Genomic DNA, 25,409 nt, shown 5'->3' on the forward strand with positions numbered 1-25,409 from the left:
CATATTGTCTTCATTCATTATCCTCTTCCTCTCTGGGTAAGTTCTCATTACATTTAATTTAGTACCTTTGACTTATGAAGATCATCTAAACTTGGCAAAAAAACACATATTATACATATGATATGCTATACATTAAGTTTGCATCACATTACCTTATCAAGATTAAACTTTTAAGTTCCATCTTTAAAAAAAACGTAAAAGAATATACAACCAGTGGTATTACTTATCATTCCATCTTCTCACCTTCCTGTAGTATGAAGAAGAACAATGCCAGTGCATACCGCGTGGGAACACCCCGGTATAGCGGTACACCAGTACTGGAGTATGACTGTGACAACTCCGTGAAGAGTTTAAATGCATCTAAAGAAGTCTGGGGAATAGATAATCCAATTGTCACACTGGACAGCAAAGTTTAAGGGATGCAATTAAAATACATGGATTCTGAAGTAACACAGGTATATATGCGATGTCTACAATACAGAAAAGTGTAGTTTACCTTATGTGTATATATTATTATATATATGGGTTGACATATTCTGGTCTATCATGAGTTTCTTCCTACTTTAATCTTGTACAGACCTAGACAAGTATGAGTAAGGTATGTTCTACAACTACAATAAATTTGTGTGAAAATCCATATCATTGTTCACTGTTTGACAAGAGAATTCATTTCTCTTTTGAAGAGAAAATGTTGTGTCTGAAAGGCTGCAATCTGCAATGCAAAGCAGACAAGAGAATGATATTTAAAGAGATAAGACTACAAATTGAAAATATCATGTGTCATTAATAACTAAACCAGACTGCTTGAAAAAGGGCTTTTTTCACCATGTTCACTTACATGTAGTGGATACTGCTTATTGATAAGTATAAAGACGAAGGTATTTTGCTGCCATTTTTTGTAACGACGAGCCAAGTCTTTCAGGTTTTTGGGGGTGGTGGAGTGTGCATTTTCTAAAAGCGATTTTTGTATGTCCATTTCTTAAGGGCTGTGATATATATTACTGTTGGTACTGCTTAAAAAGAAGAGTCTAGAGAAGAGTTAGCTGCAGTTATCACTTCAGTAACCTGGGGCTTTTATACCTTTAGTTAGTTTCAGGCTGTACAATATACAAATTCACATATATCTGGAAAGTTAGACCATTGAGCATGGCAAACTATATTATGTCAACGTTACACAGGTGCACCTTATATGGCATATTATGCTAAAGAACAATTGCACAATGCCATGAACAAATAAAAACACAAGCAGCCTCTGGTATATTATGCAACCCCCTTTATTTTCTTTGTACCTACCACTGTACTTTATTTGAATAGATTATACCGAACAACCATCTAGATACTAATATGAAAGAACCCCTCTCCTTTTTTTATTATAACAATCACGTGGTAGAGTAACAACAACATTAAACAAAGCAGCGCAAGTTGCAAGAAAAGCAGACTACATCAGACATCAGATATGCGTACAGGTTCCAAATACACGGTTCAGACGATAATTTGGGTTACAGTTACACGCAGGCCACACCAATTTAATCCGTTGGTTCCCATATTTCAAAAAGATATGCTGAATTGGCAGATTAATATGAAGAGAGGAGTCAGATTTAAGTTCTCTTCCCAGCCCTGTTTTCATCCTATCCTCTTGCTAAATTCGTACTTTGATAAAAATGTGTGCGAGAACCAAGGACCTAAATTGGTATGGCCTTATGACGATACAAAACGAATTCAAGAATGTGCCTGCAACACAGTATGTAACAGCATTAGACCATTAGACCACACACATATACAAACTATAACATAGTACCAGCTTTCTAATATGCCTTGTAGACAAGTTACATGTATAAAGTTCCCAATTATGCTGTGAAAAATCAGAAACTTGACTCTAACGAAGTGTACATGTAGGTAATGCTTTTGTATACCATTACAGTAACTGACCAATATAAGCTTTTTTTCTCATTTTTTTTAGAAATACCTTTGTTACAAGATACCATGATATATATATATGTTGTAGAGCATTCAATCTGTCAATTCCCTATATTTGATAAGGCCACACCAAATTGAATTTCTTGGTTCTCAAAATTTGAAGTAAATGCTGATTCTAGACTGAAGATCAGTATGAAAACAAACATGAGGGGAAATTAAGTGCCTTTACAGCTTCTTGGAGAGTTTGCTCTCTTCTTTACTTTCTGCTTTGAATCGTCAGAGAACACTATAATCAGATTCAAGTTTTCTCCCCCAGGTCTGTGTTTTTATCATGACCTTTTCCTTACTTTCTGCTTTGAAACGACAGAGAACCAAGGTAATGATTTGGTGTGGCCAGCTCTCAATTCCCTATATTTGATAAAGGCAGCAATTCATTTCATAATACCAACAGCTCTGGCCTATAAAAGGGAAACACTAACCTGTCCATACACTAGCACATACAATCACATATACACCTTCTCACACTAACACAGTAGCAAAAAATAATTCCATATTTTTTCACTTGGAAATAGTATACAATTGACATTTAACTATATATATATAATGTACCAATCACCCAACCCCTTTGAGCACTACTGAATGATACCCCCTTGTCTACCTACATGTAATTTGTAAAGAGAGAAAACACAGAAATGTGTTTGTGTGAAAAAAAGAAGTGCACTATGATTGTCAACCCTCTTTCCTATTCCAAGAAATTTCTGAGCAAAATGATATTTTCAGCTTTTGTCAGCTAAGACAAAAACTAGTCACAGGATTTTAGGCATAAACACTATAAAGTGCATATACAATGGGGATTTGGGACATACATGTAACTTTTTTAAACAAATCATGCCAATAGTTTATCAACTCAACCTGGATTCCTTTACTTTAATGTGAAAGATTAGTCTAAGATGAACTCCGCCACCATTTGTGGAAGTTTACTTTTCTCGAAACCTTTACTCTAACAAGAAGTAGTATTCATATTAGACTCTATTAGTAGCTGGAACATAAATGATTTAAACAAAAAAATTAAAATGAATGTCAGATTATTTGTTCACTAAATACTGCCTTAGTCATGACAATTTTATATCATCTTAGACCACATTTGGATGGTTACTCTGTAGCGCCACATTTGTGAAAGTTTCTTCAACATTCTAATAAACTGATGAAATATTTCATATTCTTTGAAAAGTTTTCCTGTCTCAATGACGACTTTGACAGTTAACTGTTTAACAGAAGAGCCTAATGCCAATTTGACTTTTGAAAACCATTTCAAGTTCCTCATTGTTAAGATTTTTGACAGATAAGGATTGTGATAAATTCCCTGATGACATCAGCAAACAATTTAACAATACTGAATGTTAAAGACAGTCTTTTCTGGTTGCAACTTTGTTTTTTCAGCATTGTCAATTGTATAAGAAAGAAGGGATTCATATCAAATGCAAGAACATTGCCATTACTTTCAGCTGAGGGCTTACACATGTATAATGCTTCACTATGTTTAATTCAAACACTGTTATTTAGAATATGTGTACTTTCAACTATCAAATCTAAGCTGAATTTCTTAAAGGAAAGAAAAATACTTCAAAGACATACATGTAGGTTGGTAAAGATAACAAAATCAGTGAAGAAAAAGCTATTGTTAACTTATTCTACTCCTGCTCCACCTTAAGGGCTAACTGATATGTAACAACCTTTAAGCAGTATCTGCACTATCTGAAACCATTAAATCACTCGTCCCTTTCTATCAAGCCATTCAGTAATAACAGCCTGCATTCCGAGTTCAACAATTTGTCTTTCTAAGAAGCAATGATATCAACAATAGAGATTAACCGTTTGCACCAGTTGTTAACTATACAATATGTTCATTCAATATTTTACCACCATACACGGATTCTGAAAATGCATCAAGATTTTAGAACCAAGCCTATGTCAGATGCCATATTTGAAAAGCGAGTCCACTGTTTGGCACTAACATTTTTAGGATGTCTTTTAGAAAAAATTCCCTGTTTCAAAAGTGTTGAATATCCATTTGCATTTTAGTATGATTTTTTTTTTCCTGAACAGCGAAAGACAGGCTTTAAAAGTCTTAATATTCTCTTGCAGTGTGACAAGTCAATGTATTAAGATCTAGGTCTGCTGTGCAATATTTGATTGAGAAAAGGCTTTTCAAGTCCACCTTGAATTAACAAGCAACTTCCCAAACCTCCCTTTGCATGACATACTGACAAAAAGATGGGAAAAACACATCTTTGAATCATCTGAATAGACCTTCATCCCAACAAGTGTTTTTTACCTACCACGCCAAATTGCTTTTCAGTTACAGTTTGAAAAAAAAAAAAATTATGAAATTGGTGGTGACGGTCGCATAGTGGGGTAAAGCTCAGTTTGACTTCAATGTTGATCAAATTTGACAAATTACTGTTTCTAAAATAAAAAGTATTGTACTATGACAGGGACATGCAAGTGGTGGTGACGGTCCTTTTGTGCCAGGGAGCCCAGTTTGACTATTAAGTTCATTCAATTTTTCAAATTCCAGCTTTTTAAGTGAAGAGTGTTGTACGTAACTACAACAGAAACATGATGAATGCGGCGGTGACGGTGGCGGTGACAGCCCTATAGCGCAGTAGAGCCTAGTTTCTTCACGCCTCTTCTCTGCGCCAGTTTGGACGCTCCTATGTGATCCAGGGTCATCTTTGGGGAGGTGTTGAGGGCAGAGTAGGTGGCAGCCATCGCGCCCTGCGAAAAACAAAATGGAGTTTCAGAACTTGCTACAACATTCTGTGAATAGTTGTATCAGCTTGGAAAATCACTGGTTAGTAAAGATGTTAGCTCACAACCAAGTTTTTTTCACTTGTAGCATTTTAAAGTATTAAGAAACATGACAGTTTACTGAAATGTTGGTAGGTGAAAAACACTGGTTGTGTACAACTACACATGTACAAGAACATTGTTAACCAAGGACTTGTTATTCACACTATCTCAGTGATTTGAGTGCAGCAACTCTTACCATGTGGAAGAGTTCCAATCTATCCTGAATTAAAATATCTATTTTCATAACAAGTTTCCTGAATATGAGAAACCAAAAAACTCAAAACGTTAACACAACTGCTACATGTATTCTCCTAGGAACAGAACAAACCTGGTAACCTGAACCATTTGCGAAGAGAAACAACTTGAAGTAACTTTGGCCAAAGCCCAAACTTCTAACAAGCTAATAGTACTACTGACCTGTGGAATTATTTTCTCTCTTCTGTATAGAAAGTCTAAAACATGCACAGCTGCAGATGCCTGGCTAATCTGAGAGCAGCTGTTTTCTGACTCCTTATGCTCAGCTTCTTCACTCTGTTAACTAGTCAGTCATGTTTCATATCTACATGTTTGCAAACAGCACATACTGCAATACAGTGTTGACTCATTCAATGGACAGTCATGTAAATATAGGACAGTCAGAATAAGGTTCATGTATGTGTGGCTAGCATATAACATATGTATCAAAAGCAAGTCTTTTATAACAAGGATGGCAGTGCTAGGTGGGAGTAAGAAAAATAACATGCTCTCTCCTTGGTGCTGAACTGCATTCATATGATAAAACGTGCTTTTGCACCTGTCAATCAACATCCTATGGATTAACATCATCATCAACACTGCCCAAGGGCTGTCTCAGGTTGTTTTTTTCCATCCCGCTCATTGCTATTAATTTGGAAGCCGATGCCGTTAAGCTTACGAAAATCCATGTACTTTCAATTTTCGTCAATTTCCGATATTTTTTTAGCGGAAGGGATGAAATTATTCACTGTCAATAAGCAAATTTCTGTTTCAGGATGTAGAGACAGCCCTGTATTAGTAATCAATTCAAATTTGGTGACAAACAGCCATAGTCAGGTGGTAACTGACCTTGACTTGTCGTATGTCTTGGTGCGACAGCTTGAGGTGGTCGGAGGAGAGGGTCTCCCTCTGGGAGATCCAGCGGTGGTTCAGGACCTGAGATGCAGTCGGGCGCTTGTGGGGGTCCACATGGAGCATCAGCCGCACTATTTCCTATATCAACCAATCAATAATCAATCAATCAATCAGTAAAAAACATCCATGTATACTAGTATGTACAGATGGGTACATTTAGTAGCGCACTTTTGGAACATCAGCATCTCGATTTCCTCAAACGAACAAACATTTAATAACACAGTAGTGGCCTCTTCATTATACAGTTTTGACATCACTTGGAATTAGATCTAACTAGTTAGGAGTGACAACTGTCATTCGTTCTTTCCTGAAACTATCACTGATTAGAATTCCTTACAATCAAATAGGTACCTCATCAGATAGCTTCAAACAGATGTGCAAAGGTTACTTAGGTATGACAAGTCGTCCACTATAATATAATCAGCTGCTGCTGCACCACATACTTGCTAAGCTGGTGTGATGCCAAAGGGCGCGGCTGTGTAGATGCAGATAACAAGTTGCTGCTGCGTGCCTTTAAAGCGTGTATGCTATATCGAAACACATATATTCTGGCTGGTCAGTTCAGAACTGATGTTCTCACCTTGGCAAGAGGAGACACAGTGTCCCAGTTCCCCCCCTCCAGACTAAACCTGCCCTCCCCTATCCTGCCCAGGATGTCTGACGGCGTGTCGTTGGGACCGTGGGCAAACGGTGTCCTCCTGCACAAAAACACAAACAATAATGGATGTTATGTCAATGAAGGTTAGACAGATAATAAGATACTGTAAATGCATTGAAGTTCGCGGGGATTTAATTTCGCAATAGCGGGAAAATGGACTTTTCGCGGTGGTTTTAATTTCGCGGTAGCACCATGCACTGTAGTCTCTTACTGTTATGGAAAAATATTCGCGGTGGTTTTAAATTCGCGGTGAAGCGGCCGCCGCGAAAACCGCGAACATTAATCCACCGCGAACATTTCTGCATTTACAGTATGGCAAAAAGTAGTTACTCAAGCAACTGGATATGATTTGTGCCTCTGATGAAAAACGGATGTTGTTTGAAATGTCTGACCATTCTCAAAATCATATCCAGTTGCTTGAGTAACTGCTTTTTGGAATAATGTTCCGATATAAGTCTCTGTTGAGGACATGACAAAGTCTGTTCAAGCATTGCATCAGCAAGGATTTGCATATATAATTTAGTGTAAAAACTTTCACACGGTGCATGGCTCTTAAGTTAAGAGACACAAATACACTGAATGTTCTACTTCTTAGGCTATGACTGAAAGGCAAATTACGTCTACTAAATATTCAAAAACTATAGTCATTTCTGTATCAACAACTCCTCTACTAAATATTCAAAAACTATAGTCATTTCTGTATCAACAGGTACTAGACTATGTAGCAAGTGAAACAATCAGAGGCGCTAGAACAGGACGAGCCCTGCACCTACCCTGACAACATGGTGTAGAGAAGAACTCCCAGACTCCAGATGTCACAAGCAGCATCGTAACCCTGTCTCTTCAGAACCTGGGGAGGGCAGAAATGTTAAAATGATGATGCAGAAATGGTTACCAAACACTTCAAGCTTCAGGCACTAAGAAAGTATATGCATTACGCTCTCACATCTTGATCACACATCAAATTCGTCAACATACAGCTAACACTCACAATGATAAATGAGGAAATGCAGGCATGTGTTGCATAACACTGTACACACATTAGTGGCTACCAAGCACCAGTAACTTGAAATCCTTAAACATGCATCTGATCCTTGCTGACAAATAACAAACTCATGTGTTATCACACAGTGAATTCGTCAACATGAAGCTAACACAACTCAAACTTCAATACAGCAATTTTTTCAACATCCTAACTAATTGCCATAGCAAAAAATGTCTTAGTATCTTTTCCAACATCAGCCATTGTCCCATCCAAACAAGGTATGGTTCCCACCTCTGGAGCTACGAAGTTGGCGGTGTAGCAGGGCGTCATCAGGAGCCCGTTCTCAGCCCTCAGCTGTTTGGCAAAGCCGAAGTCACAGATCCGCAAGGACTCGGGGGAACCGGAGTCGTCGGCGTAAAGAATATTGCTGGGTTTCAGGTCACGATGGACCACCTGGAGGTTACAAAGATGTTTTTTTAGATTTAAACCTAGAGACAATATGTCAATTTAGTAAATTATAATCATGCATTTATGTACTATATACCAGGGCTCTAGCCAGCGTCCGTTTTTCCGTCAATTGACAGAAATTTGCTGCGTGTGACGGAAATTTTTTTTAACCAATCCGTCAACCTTGACGGACAAAAATTCTTGGTGGAAGCTACAGGCGGCTTGGGGACGCTGTCCACGGTCGGAAAGCCACACACTGTTTGTTTTGCTATTGTTATGATTGTTGACTTAGTGCGTCGGTGCCCTTTCGCATGCGATATTCTCATTAAAAACCCGTTTTTCAAGGTCTCAGTTCCGTCTTTCTAACTTAATTTTCGCGGTTTTCGTGACAATGGGAATTGGCTGACGGAAAAAAATTTTGAGCTGGGTAGAGCCCTGCTATATACTAACTCATTTCTCTTAGTTTCAAAACTGCATTTTCTTGTATGTTTAGAATCAATGTAAGTACAAATGCAAAGTAGTGAAGTGTATGGAGCCCGGTTCTTCAAGCAAAAGGTTGGATCCATGCAGTGTCAGGCAAAAATTGTTGCAGAATTTCATGGGCAAATTGGACATTTACTATACATGGGGAGGGAGTTTGGGGGCTTACAGGTCTAAAATCTGGTCCACTGTGATTTTGTATCCACCCCTATCAGTATTAGAGACAATATGGAACTTCAGTAAATCATAATCATGCAGTATGTACAGTCAAACCTGTCTATAGCGGCCACTCAAGGGACCGGACAAATTTGGCCACTATAGACAGGTGGCCTCTGTATAGAGGTGGCAACTTGTAGATAGAATACCCAAGGGACCGACAAAAAGTGGCCACTATGGACAGGTGGCCCCTCTGTAGAGGTGGCCCCTAATACAGGTTTGACTGTAACTCATTCCCCAGTTTTAAAATTGCATTTTCTGGTATGGTTAGCATCTACACGTACGTAAAGTGGCCTAGCTGTATGGCGTACGGAGCCCTGTTCTTCTAATCTCCAAGCAGATTTACCAATGGCATAAGATAGTATCAAAGCTGGCTAAGGAGTACAGCTGGCCAAAGGAAGTCATCAACGACTGGTAGCCAAGCTCACTCCTAGGCTGGCTTCACTCCTCTGGCAGCTTCGGATACTATCTTATGCTGGTGTGGGATCTACTTGCAGATTACTGTTCTTCAACCAGAAGGTTGTATACATATACAGTGAGCTGTATGATTAAAAAATTGCTGCGCAAATTGGACAAGAGCACCCGTCCTTGCGTCCTTTGACGGAATTTTGCAGCTGGGGACGGAAAAACATTTTGCCTATTCCATCCTCTGTGACGAACTAAAATCAATATGTAACGATATAAAAAAACAGCCTTCCTTGTATAATTTCATACTATAATATTTTACCAAGACAGATTCCATTGAACAGCTTACTCTACCAGCAAAGTTTACACCTGAAAATGCAGGAAAAAGCATTTCAGAGGGTATAGATTTCAAAATTTGCGGGGGGAGTATGCTTTAGGACCCCCCAAGGAACGTTGCACCTTTGCGCAAAATCGAAGGGACGGAAAATGATTTCAGGCTAGCTACAACCCTGGACAAGAGACAAGACACAGCGAGCAGGTTTATCCGTACCCCTTTCTTGTGTAGGAAGTCGACGGCTGAGGTGATGGTCTGCAGGGCAGCACTGGCTTCCCGCTCAGAGAAGAACTTTTGTCTGAGGATCTTGTCCAGCAGCTCTCCTCCCTTCATCAGCTCTGTCACCAGGTACACCTGGTTACCTGCCTCGTACACCTGGGGGAACGGTAAGAAATACTTAAGACATTGTCCAACACGTAAAGGATTCACCAAGTTAACCTGGTTAGTGGTTACCACCCTCATGAACCTGTTAGAAAGGTAAAACATTCAAGCCATTCTGAATCATAAAACTGTAATTTTCAACCCTAAAAAGATTGGACTTGCCCATTTTGTTTAATTCATTCCTTGAGAAAAGTTTGTCAGAAAAAAATTTGGTCAAAGACAAACGTTTTGGATTTGGAAGTTACAGTTTAACTCTCATTCAGAATAACTTTTACCAAGAGAGATAAACTTTAAAGTTAACTGAACTCAAGGGAGACAGGTTGCTAACCAATCTTTTATAAATCCTGCTTTCTCCTTGGTGCTGAAAGCCTTTCTGATGGCAGCAATATGCTTTTTTGTTGCTCTCAGGGTTAAGACAAGGTAATGAATTGTTTTTTCACATTTTGCTTGATGCTAAACACATTGCACTCTTTGAGTCATCGCCATAAACTGTGCATGTACAAGATATTCAAACTTATATAATCCTATAGTTACACATTTGTTGACATTGATGTTTTTGCCATCCATAATATATAACCAAAATATACAACTACTCTGAATACTGTGAATTCTGCACCTATAACACTTATTCAGGCACTTCATGAAAGAATGAAAGGCCAACTCTAGCAAAGATTCTTCATCAGGCACTTTCCAAATGTACAAGTTAGAGGACAGCTCACATCTCTGAGAGTGATGATGTTGGGGTGGTTGCCATAGCGAAGGAGGATCTCAATCTCCTCTGCAGGGTCCCGCTTTGTTCGGTCAATGATCTGGAAACACAAACAAGACATTGCTACATTAAAAAAAGCTGAAGAAAAGGTCGCCAATAGAAGGATATACATGGAGAACAAAATAATATCTCTTATCAGTGGTTTCAAACTACAGTTCTACCACCCTAACTAGTAGAACATAACTAAGGACAGATCAAGTTAGTAAATCCTGAACAAACCTTTACTGCATATTCTTGACCAGAACTCTTGTGGAGACATCTTTTGCAAATTGAGTAGGAGCCAAGACCAATGTCCTAAAACAACAAAAAAGTGTCAATTTTTATATAAAAGAGAAATGTACACATGATCATTGCTAATATCCAGATGGAAATACAACAAATGAATACTAGCAAGATGTCTACTTAACATGCCTGGGTTGATTAACAACAGAAGACAGAAGAACGTACCTCCTTAATCTCATATTCGTCTGTGAAGGCTGTTGTCTTCCCAAGCTGGAAAACCAACATGATATTCTTATAATTACTTTGCAGGTTCAAGCAAAACATGTGTGGCTTTCTTATATGAAGAAAAGCGCATGTCTATCATTATGGAGTCAATGAAACAACTGTCAATATAATTTTTATACTTATTTGATCTTGATTTCCTTCTATTTTTTTTTTTTACTTTCATTTGTTTTATGTTGTAAAACATTATGTTACAACATGTAGATACATATAAGTAAAATTATCATCAAAATTAGATGCTGTCACCTAATATATGTTTATCATCATTACATTATTGAGATGCAAAGCCTCTGGCTTTTCTGGCCCAGTTATTTTATTCTATCGTCAATAATTTTCCGCAATAATTAATCACATTGTAATTCTTCATAATGTGCAATCAAATCAATAAAAGATAAAACAATAAATTTCTGAGTTGAATGGTCAGTTCAGTCGCTTTTCAGGACACATGTAGCATCAGAAATGCACAACAAAAAGCGAAGCTTACCGGACGCCGTTGTATTTCCTTGACCTTGTCTAGCTGCTGAACCTGTCCCTGCGTTACTTCATCCAACAGACAGGGGGCGACAAAGCTGAAGCCCCTGAACAGCTCATGGGCAGTGGCACTGGGGGGAACTCCTGGGGAATCTGAAGAAAACATTGTGAAGTTTAACTGATGCTTGTTGACTTAAGGCATGAGCAAATAGAAATGTTTCTGAAAATATGATTGAATCCTTCTACATTCTTTGTAGACCTTACGAAAGTCGCTGTACTTGTGTTGTGTCAATAAAGATTACTATTCTTTTTGCTTACATACAACTACATGTAGATCGCCTGATTAGCATGATGACTTTTTTCACAGGGATAATCTAGAATTTTACTATCATGTACTGGGCCATGTGTGGCTGCTTCTCTTCTGGCCTAATCACAAGGCCAAGGACAGTCACACAAGGGATAAGGAACAACGCCCCGCAATTTACGCTGTACTCCCGTACATGAAAGGTGTAACTGAGAGACTCAAACGTGTCTATGCCAAACATAACGTGAGCCTATTCTCCAAACCAGGGTACACCTTACGCAATGCCCTTGTCCGACCGAAAGACCCACTGTTACCTAGTGAAAAGTGTGGTGTGATTTACAAAATAGCGTGTGAACAGTGTGGGGATGTGTACGTAGGCGAAACAGAGAGATCACTAGGTGAACGGATCGCTGAACACCAAAAATCCATTGACAACAAGGACTGCAAATCCGCATTGAGCCAACATCTGCTCCAGTCGCGCCACGTTGTTACCACCAAGCCTATCTTAGACACCGTCGAGATTATCGACCAAGAACCACGTAAAGCCCACAGAAAGGTCAAAGAAGCGGTTCACATCCAGCTGGAAGGTGCGAAACTAAACCGCAATGATGGCTGGGAGCTGCCTAAGTCCTACTTACCCCTACTCTGCAAGGAGGCGGGGTGAGGGGCGGAAGATCCACGCAAGTCTTGACCTAGTTCTCCCAACTCTCGCGAGAACTAGGTCACTCCGTGATCAAGATGGACTGATAGCCATCGAAAATTTGGAGGTACGTGTACTTACCTTTCATACAGTCACTGATTGATGAAAAATCCTATTAACTGGCCTAATACAATGTTTAAGCGTGGTACATGCTACAGGTATGGCTCTCCTAAGACACAGCTTGACATGGCTCCAAAATACTATGGGCTCCACACCGGAAAGCATGCAAATTAGAGTTAAAACACAGGTGGCAGGACTAGAGTTTGAAGAAACAACCTAATGCCTGGTCTGAGTAATGCCAGTTGATAGTTACATGTTACAACCACAATAGCAAGGCAGAATATATACATTTGCCTTACTCCCTGCTAAGGTAGTCTTTTGGAACCCAACAATGTATACACCTTTCGCACGCGGCGGACATGATAGATCCAAGAAGAGGTCAATGAGGCAAACAGACAAAACTTATTTCTAAAATCAGGTCCCATTTAGTTTTCCCCCAAACCACACAAATTTTCATGATATAAGATGGAATAATAAATATTACAAGAAGTGTTATGCACCGAGAAATGTAGCAATTTAGAGTAGTGTAGACTGACCCCATAGTCCATTAAGAGATGCAAAATAACAACATAATAATGCAAATTTGTAACGAATTTGCAGCCATTCACTTATTGGTCAATTTCCTAATTGGCAGGCTACCATTGGTCGAACTGCTAATTATGATGGACGGCCTTTTGTTTGCCACATTGAACTCGTTTTAGATCTATCATGGCCGCCGCGTGAGAAAGGTGTATTGGTACAATGTACATGTACAATGTAGTAATCTCCAGGTAGATCTACTGGTGGCTTCAGGAGTCTAGCTGGCCAAGGAGTGCTCTAAGCCATAAGGATTTTAGATTCACTGAAATTCTGATACCTCGGGGCGTCCTGGATGTGAATTCTGTGTCGAAGTAGAATGCGTCCTCGTCCCGAGTCACGGCCGGTTTGAAAGGTGGCGGCACCTGCTTCTTCAACAGTTTCTATGGAAACAACAATAATCTTCACAAACACGCCAAAATTATCATAATCACATTAAGATCAATAACTGCTGCTGTGATAAAAAAAAAAACAATAATAGGCATCTGTGTTCAATGTGGTGGTGTATACGTTTGGTTGAAATTCTACATTATTTAAATTTGAGCTCCGGAGTACAATTATTGAGATGCCCTTTAACCACAAGGGCGCTAATCTTTCATTGCTTGGCAAAGTGAACAAGATGTATATTAGGATTACCATGCTCATAGGCAGTACCATTCTTACGCAAATGCAATTCTTAAGGAAAAACAAATTTACCTCCCAGTCGATACTGGCGAAGAAATTATGCCTCTTGATCTCTTCTACCCCGTCCGCACCTGCACCTGGAGTTGTACATTACATAAAGTAGGATTAACATTTAGCAAACATTTCACACACTCAGTGAGTGATTGAGTTCACATACTACATTGTACCACAGGAAGTCTTGCTGGATACAAACTTAAATGTACATTCAGTTGTAGTTAGGCCCAATTTCCAATGGATAGAACCACTGAGAAATGGAATATTAGATTTGTACATGTGTATAATCATATGACTTTATGAATTGAATATGACCCACAATGTGATGGTATAATTTTCAAGATAATAAAATACTGCACACTTCTTTATCAATGAAAATTATTTGAACTACTAATGACAATAACTGTTAGTGGTTGGAGTAAGCTGCTTAAGAATAGGTGGCATGTTAAACAAGCAAACCAGTGTTGCAGCTCAAAACATCATATTTCCGATAAGATACAGATGCCCTTTTGGCACTGAAAATGTACCCTTACAGGGCTAGGCAGCTTGTGCATGTAGAACACAACATAAACTTTGACAAATGTTAGGAAACCTTAGTGTGATCAGGAAAATCTTCAGCGTAAATGTGTACTCTTTTGCACCAAATCTGTATTGCTTACAGGACTGCACAGCAGCTGAACCAACCACGTACTCCCTACAAAAATGTACAAGACTTCTGAAGGAAGCCCTGAAGACAGATGAGAAACACTTGATCTCCTCGGCCCCTTAAGGAGGCTTCTTGAGTAAACCGCCTACGCACCTCCGGAAGAAAGCCTTCTTTATCACCTGTGCTAAGTTTCCAACACTGTACTCTCTTGGAGCCTATAATTTCAGGTTTAAATTTAATTGCAAACACTGGAGTTTGATTGGTTATTCAGAACCAGTCTTCAAAATTGAACATCTTCCACCCTCATCTCAATGAAAAGGTTAAGCCTTTTGCCACCTAATTCGTATTGCTTGTAAGTTTAATAGGTGGCAAGAAAAAGGGTGAACCAGCATGTGCATGTACATGTACGTGTACCTACATGTAACCCCCAGCCGCACATTAGGCATGAGTTATGAAGGAAAATCTTAAGAAAAATGTGAAACACTAAACCCCGTTGACCTTGTGGCACCTTCTTTAAGACGATGTGAACTTCCTGAGTGATCCTCCTACGCACCTCGACAAGAAAGACTCATTTATCACGTTAGAAAGGTTTCTAGCACCATCTTGGTGCCCATGTTTCCCAATCATTCCCACCCACATTCAGCGTACCCTGATTGGTTATTGCATTGCCAGTAAGTAATACTGCCGCTGGCCTGGCTTAGCTCAGCGCTTAGGCCAACGCCAGTCAATTTGTCGGTTCTGAGAGTCTATGAGTTTACAAATTTGTGTAGGATGAACATACTTACTAAAAGCCAGATTCAAGTTCTACCAACGACTCTGATTTCATTTTGCCTCCTCTTCCTTACTTCTTGTCCAAGAAGAAAGGAAATTAATTAACACCCTCCTTTCACCTACCTGTACTCAGGCTCACCCCAATTCAATTTGTTTGTTTTTGGTTTTGAAATGGTACTCTGGAGGATTAACGTTAAAAGTGTCTGAGAGCAGAGTTTTTACACACTTGTGTAGGGAGTTAATACATGTATAGTTTAGCTTACACTTTCCTCCCCATCTTGTCTTTTTTTTCCCTTACTTTTCCCTTAAAAAATAGCAGGATATGACCTTCCCACCCACATACCTTTTGCCCCAGATTGAGTTCGGGACATTGCCCCCAAGTCAGTGATTACACCAATTGGAAATCATTTCTTATTGATGGAAAAGCTCAAGCATGTCCTTGGGGGATAATCTAGGATGGGAGTCAGTATGGTATGAAACCTGAGGAGTAGTAATTGTTCATCCATTCATACTATCATGTTTTAAGGTGTTTGTCGAGGGTGAGTCTACATGTGTTGTTGTCTTGTTAACAATATCAATGGCATCCATAAAACTTGCAATGCTAAAATATTTATTGATATGTGCTGGAAATTGCAACTGGATATAATTTCAAAATCATGTCCACTTGCTTGCTTCATGTAACTGCTTTTTGGCATATCTCATCACCTGAATGTATAACCTTCATTGACCTAAGGTTTCTATCAGAAACAGAGAAACACGATTGCAAGCTCATTGGCACATATGTTTCTAAGACCATATGCCACAAGTGGCAATCTAATCATTCTAATTTGACAAAGGCAGGAGTTGTACTACTGAAAATTCATTCAAAGTGTTGGATCAACAGTTAAATATATCCCATGACACAGTCTACACTATATGTCATTGAGCTTCATTATACTGCTGAAACTATCAATTTTACAAGTGCACACTGCAGTTTATGTACCTAGTCTGTTCTGTGGGTTCCTCTTGAACAGCATCCTCAGCAGGCTCTGTGCTTCAGGACTCAGGAACTGGGGCATGCCCAGCTTGGCCCTGGAGACGGTAGAAATCATCATGTTTAGCACAGGCAATTTTGAAATAATCATTCTTAATTTAGCACTAATGATGTTGTGGCACGCCAGGCTTACAATATGCAGCCCTGAGCTCACCAGTAAATGTTGAACATAAAAGAATCTGAGTACCGGTGATCAAGTACATATATATGCCTGGCTGCTAAATACATAATTATGATACATGTGGCAAGGCTGCATTTAAGTAGACGTACACATAGCAGCTAACAAACAATTGACAGGTTTCAACAAAGGCTGTTTAGAGGGAAAGAAAGAAATATTAACTTAATGAATGACTGAACATGAACATGTAAATGCATATTAATTCTATTTCTCTTTTATATACATCATCAAAATTTCTTTCTTCCCTGTTTGATTTATTCATTTCCTGTACATTTCTTTCACATTCTCAACCAAGGCAATATATGCACATGTACATTAGTTTGGCCTTAATAATCATGCTCCCTTGTTTATGACTTGAATACAGAATGAGCTTTGAATTGAAGTTTTTCCCGTTTCTGGTTCAACAATCTTACATGAAACGAATTCAATAAGATAAAAAAGCTTTTAATTTGTATCTCAGTGTTTGAATTGCACTCATAAGCACATTCAGCTTATGAGCAATAAGGCAACACCATGTCAATGTATTGGTCTCTGGATTAAAATGCTGAAGTAGAATGTGAACATGACAATGGGGTCTGAGGGGATACTGTAAATGCAGAAACTTTCGCGGTGGTTTAATGTTCGCGTTTTTTGCGGTGGCCACTTCACAGCGAACTTAAAACCACCGCAAACATTTTTCCATGGCAGTAAGAGACTACAGTGCATGGTGCTACCGCAAACTTAAAACCACCGCAAAAAGTCCTTTTTCCCGCTACAGCGAAATTAAATCCCCGCGAACTTAAATGCATTTACAGTAGTCTGTCTGTACCTTCAGTTGGCTCACACAGTTTCAGGGAGGAAACACACAATCATGTACATGTAGTCAGACTTTTTTTTTCCATCCCACTCATTGTTTGAGAGCCCATGTTGTTGATTTTCCATTTTAAATGTGTCATTTTTAGCCTGTGAAAATGTATTTTCAACAGTTTAATGTCATGAAGGTAAGATTTATAGGACGGATAAAGGTTTTTGAAAATTCCGTCCCAACATGCAGATTTTTGGGACGAGTCCTGGAGACAGCCCAGAGTCAGATTAAACTTTTCCTTCCACAGTTCCACCCCTCTGTATTTATATGCCTGCATTGCTTTTTCCTACATGTAATGTGTATGTTAAAAAGTGTGAATTAACTAAGGAAATAAATTGGTGTGGTCTTGCTGGCATAGCTGCCTGTAAACGGGTAATGATTACTGTGGGCCCAGTCTTCAGGCTCAATAAAAGCGTGGGCGATACTGGGACAAACGGGGGTGAAATTTCTTCCAGCTACGATTGAATGAGGCAGGAAAGACTTTTACCACTGACAGCATTCAGAATCCCATTTCTCTGACAGAAATAATCGGGTTATCCTCATTTCCTGTTCGTTTATCTGGGTCAGTTTTCTATAGCAGCTTTGCAGGGCTGGAAACAGGCTTTTAGCTAGGATTTTATTATAGGGGGTCCAAATTTCTTACTGAGTCACAGTAAGTGATATACTGTAAGCGGGAGTATTGTATGGGGGGTCCGGGGGCATTCACCTTCCATGGTGCAGAGTTGTGGAGAATTCTAAGTTAAAATGGTACATTCTAAGGTATTCTGAGGGGCAAAATAAATGTCAGATACGTCAGTTCTTTTTCTTGCCTTACATTGTACCGTGTACGATCGTTGCGCAATAAAGTTCTTCTTGTTGAAGAACATGACCACAAGTGACCTAGTAGCATCCCTGGGCAATCAGAATTTTCATGCTGGTGCAGAGGATCTTCTCCCCAGTGTAAGAATGTCTAGTCCAATTTCTTATTATTTTTAGAATAGTGCGTCCAAAAGATGCATAGAAACGGGTGGGTGCATGCCGGGTTAAAAGCCTGGCTGGAAATGCAGGGTGCATAATTATGCTATTTTGTGCACCCAAAATTGGAGCCGTGCACTTAATTTTCAATAACGCAAGGACCTAAAGCTACCATGTGGTTATAATAAGCAGCTTCCTTACATTTAGATGCATTCCTTGCTAAAAGCTTTGAACGTTGCTGATGAATAAAATGTAAGCTTGAAGCTCTAAATGGAGACAGTAAGGTATATCATTCCACTTTATTCACAATGTATGCTGTGCATCAAACATTTTTCTGTGCATATGTCTAAATGCCTAAGTGTGCCAGGGTACTCATTACCCCCCAAATAATTTTGAGCCCTGCATATAATAGTGATTTGAAAAGGCTTTTACCAGAGCTCATACTCAATGAAAAGCCAATTTCATTCTGAAGGGTTAGTACTATAATGTCTCATACGAATCCTATCTCCAAGGTAATTATGTGCCTCTAGTAACAAGAGTATTAACTGCCATGAGAAGGCATAACAGATGCCAAGTAATTGACGAAAAGAGGATGAAAGAGTGGATACCTGATTGCTGAGTTTCATGTTATTACGGCTTTAGGGAAGAAATTTGACAGTGGAAGCAGCGTGGGTGGAACGATATATGGCAAGTCGTTATCGGTATACGACAGAGGAGGTTATTGACACATAAACTCGTGTGTTGGCAATTTCTCCTGATAGCTCGGTAATCCTAAATCATAGTTACTGGCAAAGGGAAATGCACCAAATCCTACCATTTTTGTGTAAAAACTTGAGGGCATGATAAAAACAGATGGCAGGGAGGAAAACTTGAGTCTGGATCACTCACTGAAACTGTGTGTACCAAGGCAGGGTTGGACAAGTCCACTAGCCGTATTGTCCAGGGCAAGTGAAAGTGCTGTTTGGGCAAGTGTGTGTCCCACTTGCCGATCGGGAAAGTAAGATTTTTCCAGTGAGTTAAGTTTTAATATACTCGTTACTTTTCACAAGCATGACATCAAGCAATAGTCAACATAGAGGCAATAATAAGAATTCCATTACTGGAAGTGAAAATGAATATAACAGTGACATTTGAGTTTTGGGCAAGTGTAAAATTGATTCGGGCAAGTAATTTGTTATGTGCTTGCCCTGATAGGACAAGTGAATTTTAGAAAACTTGTCCAACCCCGCAAGGTACAGACTTCCCACCTAATCTCCAAGCAGATCCACGGTGGCGTAATATAGTATCAAACCCACCGTAGGTAACGCGTAAAAGTGACCAGATTTACAAAAGTGTCTCCAGGTCAGTATGACTCCTTTTTGGTGGTTCTTAATTTTCTCTGAGAACTGACAAATTCAATAGGTGTGACTCTGCTACTTACTTGAGAATCATTGTCATCGTATCCTTCCTATTCTGTCCTTGGAATGGTAAGGCACCAGTCAGCATCTCAAACTGCAGGAAAAAAAAAACAATTATATAATTGTACAGTTGTAATTCAACACTGTTGCAAATTGAAGAATTTGAACATTTTGTGTAGTTGTAAAACTAGTCAACATCCTAAACTGCAGGAATATAAGAGGAAGGTACATGCTGCATGATTGTATTATTAGTAACAAGTTTTCGTAGTGTTCTGACCTGAAAATTCACCAAGAAAGAATACATGTAAATTTGTCAAAATCAAGACAGTACAAAACAAATGACAATTAAATCCCATAGTAGTTATATGAATTAGCATCCTTCTTCTATAATGCCCAAGGAGTTTAAAAACATGTTATGCCACAAAACACCTACCATAAGGACTCCGTACGACCACCAGTCAGCAGTATGGTTGTGTCCCCTCCTGTTCACCACTTCAGGGGCCATGTACTCTACTGTACCACAGAACCAGTCACAAATAAATAAACAAACAAACAAACACCTACCATAAGGACTCCGTACGACCACCAGTCAGCGGTGTGGTTATGTCCCCTCCTGTTCACCACTTCAGGAGCCATGTACTCTACTGTACCACAGAACCAGTCACAAATAAACAAACAAACAAACAAACAAACAAACAAACAAACACCTACCATAAGGACTCCGTACGACCACCAGTCAGCAGTATGGTTGTGTCCCCTCCTGTTCACCACCTCAGGGGCCATGTACTCTACTGTACCACAGAAGGAGTATGCTTTCTTGTCCTCAATAGCCTCCTTGCTCAGGCCAAAATCTACAGAGAGCACAATAATAGCAATGTCAAGATGGAGACCATTTCACTCTTTCACATGCACATGGCATGGATCTTAAGTAAAACCATTAAGCACTGATATCATAGAAAAAACTGTGTAGTTGCTTTTTGTTTAATCATGAAACGCACAAAAGGATGATGATTCAGAAATCTGATGTTTAATATTTTAGAAGCAGAAATATGTAAGACAAAATTCGTAGTCTTTAACTAGTAAAACTAATCAATGCAAGGGCTATGACAGATATGTATCATACATATAAAGGGCAATGCCTCTTTGGCAAGTATTTATAGTGACACAAATCACATAGGTTCACTGAACTCACGAGATGCAAATTTCGAAAGTTAACTAGTTTTTTTTTCTGCCAACTATTCATAAGATACTAATGAGAAGATATATTTGGCAACATTCATGTCTCCATATAGGTTATTTCCGGGGGTGTTGCTCAGAATACTTTGTTACCATATCTGGCACTTCCTTCCTCCAGTATCTCTTTACATGGCGGCTATATCCAGCAAAGGGTCATTGACACCGTATACAATGTACAATCAAGTCGTGATGTTGTACACATGTGTATGCTTAATATAGTAGCATGCATATTACTGGTTCTGAGGTACAAATTGTACTATGCTTGATATAGTACACCTAATATAGCAATCAGCAATTGTACACCTAATATAGCAATAAACATGTCATATGAGTACTACTAGATAATAGAGTATAATACTTTTGGGGAAAAGAGGCTTGAACCCATTGAAATCTACTATCACAGGAAAATGTGTACCCATCAATGAAGCAAGACCAACTGCAAATTTAAGTGGCCATAATTATTAACTCAAAGGAGCTTTAAAATCTTACACAATCTATGCTTTCAGTGTCTATTGTATATCTATTGTGAAGAATCCTGCAGACGGTCCAGATTTTATATGTCTTAGGAATAAATCTAAATATTAACATGATATAATACTTTTTTTCTATTACTACAACTCTTGATATACGCTTGGAAAATTCCTCAAAATTCTGTGCTGTCATACCTGTAAGCTTGATATGTCCATCTGCATCCAAAAGAATACTGATAAAAAACAAGGGAAAAAATAACAACAATCAATTATTGAAATCAATACAAATGTTCATTATTTTACAATGTCATGTACATGTAAACCAAGACATGTAAAGTATCAATAAAATCATCCACAGAGCTCAAAATAGCAGCCTGCAATTTGTATTTTTTAGGCAAGGAATCTTTCCAATTTCAATGCAAATTTGCAGGTGGGTACTAGTATGTCATTCCCTGATGAAAACTGGGCCAATGAGGCTGGAAGCTTAGGATCATTCCACAGGAGCAATCTCAGAATGGTCTACTGATGAGGGATTAAACATTTAATGTGTAAAATCTCACCAAGATAGACAGTGTGTGCATGTAATCTGCATAGCCAATACTGAAAAACTAGGTCAGTGCAAATGAAAGCTGATAGGGTTGGAAATCTCAAGAGAGAAAACTTATTAACAAGGACAGTAAATGTACAGAGTACTAAAATTTTCTCACAAGAACGACAGAAGCCTACATCTAGTTCCACCCTCTGTGTATGTACACTTAGTCTACAGTCAAACCAGTGACCACATATCTCCCTCACTACACAAGTTATTACCTGGCCATTGCAAAGACATTTCAGTGAGTGGTCCTTTAGATGATTTGTCCAATTCACACAAGCATCAAGAATCCTATCTAAAGTGGTCACCTGTCCACACAGACAAGTTTTGACTGCATCATGGTAATAAACGCAGGTCAAAATGTTCCTATCCTAACTACATGTTGTTTTCTCCTTGGTGCTGAACAAAATATTTCTTACTCATGACCATTTGCAGTCCATCAAAACGAAGTCACAGCCTCATAGCTCCATTTTTTCTTACTTGCTATGCTGTCCCTGGTGCTGAATAGTGTATCACATGTACATTGACAAGTCAACCGTACACAATAAGTAATCAACAATGACACAATTGATTTCAAGGCTTGTTTTTGTTCTATTGTTAATTTGTAGTATCAAACATCCATGTCCCTGTATGTTAAGACCTAACCCTGTCCTTGGTGCTGAACAAAACATTACTTCCTCATTGATCAGCAATAAGACCTTAACGACATCCCACAATGTCCAACCCTACAAAACGGGGGATAATGAACGCTAAACCGAATAGTGAGTGAGTGTGTCCCTTACCCTGTCCTTGGTGCTGAACATCCTACAATGTCCAACCATTGCAGACCGAGGAACAATGCACACTAAACCAGATGGTGAGTGCTTGACTGTATGTGTGAATGTGTCCTTTACCCTGTCCTTGGTGCTTAATAGAATATTACTTCCTCATTGATCAGCAATCAGACCTGAACAACATCCTGCAATGTCCAACCCTTCCAAGACAGGAAACAATGGACGCTAAACCAGATGGCGAGTGTGTGTGTGTGTGAGAGTGTGTCCCTTACCCTGTCCTTGTTGCTGAACAGAATATTACTTCCTCATTGATCAGCAATAATAATAATAATAATAATCTGGTGTATTTTGCCAGCCAGTGGGTACTGAGTAATGTGTTGAGTAATGAGGCTGTTTAACGTGGTCGAGGCACCTCCTCGATAAGACCTGAACGACATCCTGCAATGTCCAACCCTTCCAAAAAGGAGAACAATGGACTCTAAACCAGATAGCGAGTGTGTGTGTGTGTGAGTGAGTGTGTCCCTTACCCTGTCCTTGGTGCTGAACAAAATATTACTTGCTCAATGTCAGTCTAACCTAAGAATTGTCTACCAGTTTTGGGTGTACTTACTTCTCTGGCTTGAGGTCCCTGTAGATGATGCCCAGGGAGTGGAGATGGTCCAGGGCCAGGGCTAGCTCAGCCAGGTAGAACTTCACATCTTCTTCAGTAAACATCACCTGCACAGGGGAAGGACGCTGGTTAAGAACAAGGCTAAAAATTAATGGGAACTCACAACCTTCACTGACATCTGGCACAGGGTTGAACAAGTCCACTAGCCCTATTGTCCAGGGCAAGTGAAAGTGCTGTTCGGACAAGTGCATGAGCTACATCACTTGCCCGATCGGACAAGTAAGATTATTCCATTGATTGAGTGCAATTTTGATATACTTGTTACATTTTACAAGTTGACCATGACATCAAGCAACGGTCAACAAGGAATTCCATTGCTGGAAGTGAAAATGCATATACTAGTATTAGTTATAATAGTGACATTTGACTTTTGGGCAAGTGAAAAATTGGTCCGGGCAAGTAGATTTTTTATGTGCTTGCCCAATAGGACAAGTGAATTTTAGAAAACTTGTCCAACCCTGATCTGGGCACTGAGAAATATGTATAATGTCATGAGTACTACTGAGTAGTAATCTAGCATAGAGAACAAATAATACAATGTCATGTATATCATGTTTTGTAATGCGGGGTGCACAACACTAGCATCTGTCGGCTTGGGCTCTAGATTGTACTGCATTGTTGCCAAAAACTTGCCATTGAAATAAATTCAAGGTTTATCAATTTACTTTACACAATAGCCATTTTGATTTAAAAAAAGCAACACTGAAAAGCTTTCATCATAGTTAGTGAAATCTAAAAAAATGTCCAAACTTAACATGGCCAGTGCTACAGTGCACAGGTATATTACTTCTTTGCACAGGAATCACTAAAAAGAAGGCAGTTTACCAGCACGTCACCGGAACGTACTGCGCCTGCGCAAACCCTGGTGGTTTGGGGCTTGGTTTGGTCAACGTTGCATTGAAATCCCGCTTGTTGCACAGTATATCTTAGAGACATGGTTTCATGTAAAACGTACACGGGATTTTATCCTTATATACGCACGTACTTTCTTAAATGCGGCCCTTTAGTAAACCGGGGGTTTAACAAGGTTTAGCATGTCTATATTTTTCGCGCAGGCGCAGTACGTTCCAGTGACGTGCTCAGTTTACCATATCTAAAATCTCTTGCCTGGACATTCATGTATAGCAATCTGTCGCAAATGTACTGGGAAAAAGCATACTAAAGCATGGCCTGGCCTAATGCTTTCCTATGGGAACCATATCCATTCCTATAATCAACTTCTGCAATTTAAGTGACCACCACTAACTGACTATTATATATAATACCCCATAGGGTTGCCAATATGGCTCCTTTCCAAGCTGTGTCTGACAGCCTGTACATGTATATACATTGTTATTGATTGTGTGCCAACTGTAGAAATGGGAAAAGCCAGGCTATCACAATAGCCACTAGGCATTTTAATCCATATACATTGAAGGTTCCAAAAGGATTAATTTTTTTTTTTTCAAATATTACATTGTCAGCTAGTGTGCAATGCAAAACGACAGAAAATTAATTTATGGACGACATCAGCCCACTTCTTAATATTAGATGGATTTCAAGAAAAATCAAATCTATTTTCTTCTTCGAGATGGTCAACATGACGAGAAAGTACCAAAAATGGTATAATAAGTTGTGTTGTACAACTTGTAGCCTAATGCTTGTACTTAGAGAAATCCCACTAGAGAGGAAGCCATGATGCTGTGTATAATGATCTATCAATGAAGATATGGAACAACATCAGGGAATTTTTGTTATGATGTGGAGAACCTCAAAATCACTATCAGAATATCCACTGGGCGTTTTTATCTGTCTAGATTAAAATGTAACTGACACTGTTGAACAGCGTATAAATACTATAATGGATCTCTGTGCCAACTAGAGATAAGGAATGTAACATTTGGGGAATTTTTGGTACGAGGTGAAGCAATTAAAGTGACCATCACAAGCCATCAGAATGTCCACTGGGCATTCTAAAC

At 39.1% G+C, this 25,409-nt stretch overlaps 2 protein-coding genes across 4 annotated transcripts in view; one reads left to right on the forward strand and one right to left on the reverse strand.

Moving 5' to 3' along the window:
- The window catches only part of LOC118423033 (mucin-like protein), a 16,044-nt gene extending 15,447 nt beyond the window's left edge, over positions 1-597 (forward strand). Inside the window, exon 27 of the mRNA XM_035830929.1 lies at positions 578-597. Coding sequence (XP_035686822.1) covers positions 578-597 — 20 coding nt within the window. The remainder of the gene's footprint in view (positions 1-577) is intronic.
- Positions 598-1,256: 659 nt separating this feature from the next.
- LOC118422481 (ribosomal protein S6 kinase alpha-3-like) overlaps positions 1,257-25,409 on the reverse strand; it is a 62,460-nt gene continuing 38,307 nt past the window's right edge. Inside the window, exons 7-24 of one of the 3 annotated variants that reach the window (XM_035830092.1) lie at positions 23,392-23,498; positions 21,612-21,649; positions 20,508-20,561; positions 20,144-20,229; positions 19,734-19,804; positions 16,287-16,375; positions 13,906-13,970; positions 13,490-13,592; positions 11,583-11,722; positions 11,042-11,086; positions 10,814-10,888; positions 10,545-10,634; positions 9,661-9,819; positions 7,854-8,015; positions 7,351-7,427; positions 6,500-6,617; positions 5,854-5,997; positions 1,257-4,695 (exon numbers count right to left, since the gene is read on the reverse strand). In XM_035830092.1, coding sequence (XP_035685985.1) covers positions 4,573-4,695; positions 5,854-5,997; positions 6,500-6,617; positions 7,351-7,427; positions 7,854-8,015; positions 9,661-9,819; positions 10,545-10,634; positions 10,814-10,888; positions 11,042-11,086; positions 11,583-11,722; positions 13,490-13,592; positions 13,906-13,970; positions 16,287-16,375; positions 19,734-19,804; positions 20,144-20,229; positions 20,508-20,561; positions 21,612-21,649; positions 23,392-23,498 — 1,746 coding nt within the window. In that variant the 3' untranslated portion in view covers positions 1,257-4,572. Of the gene's footprint in view, positions 4,696-5,853; positions 5,998-6,499; positions 6,618-7,350; positions 7,428-7,853; positions 8,016-9,660; positions 9,820-10,544; positions 10,635-10,813; positions 10,889-11,041; positions 11,087-11,582; positions 11,723-13,489; positions 13,593-13,905; positions 13,971-16,286; positions 16,376-19,733; positions 19,805-20,143; positions 20,230-20,421; positions 20,562-21,611; positions 21,650-23,391; positions 23,499-25,409 lie in introns of all 3 variants that reach the window. The other 2 variants (XM_035830091.1, XM_035830090.1) reach the window with 2 other exon arrangements.

This window comes from Branchiostoma floridae, chromosome 9, assembly GCF_000003815.2.
Source record: "Branchiostoma floridae strain S238N-H82 chromosome 9, Bfl_VNyyK, whole genome shotgun sequence".
Lineage (NCBI taxonomy): Eukaryota > Metazoa > Chordata > Leptocardii > Amphioxiformes > Branchiostomatidae > Branchiostoma > Branchiostoma floridae.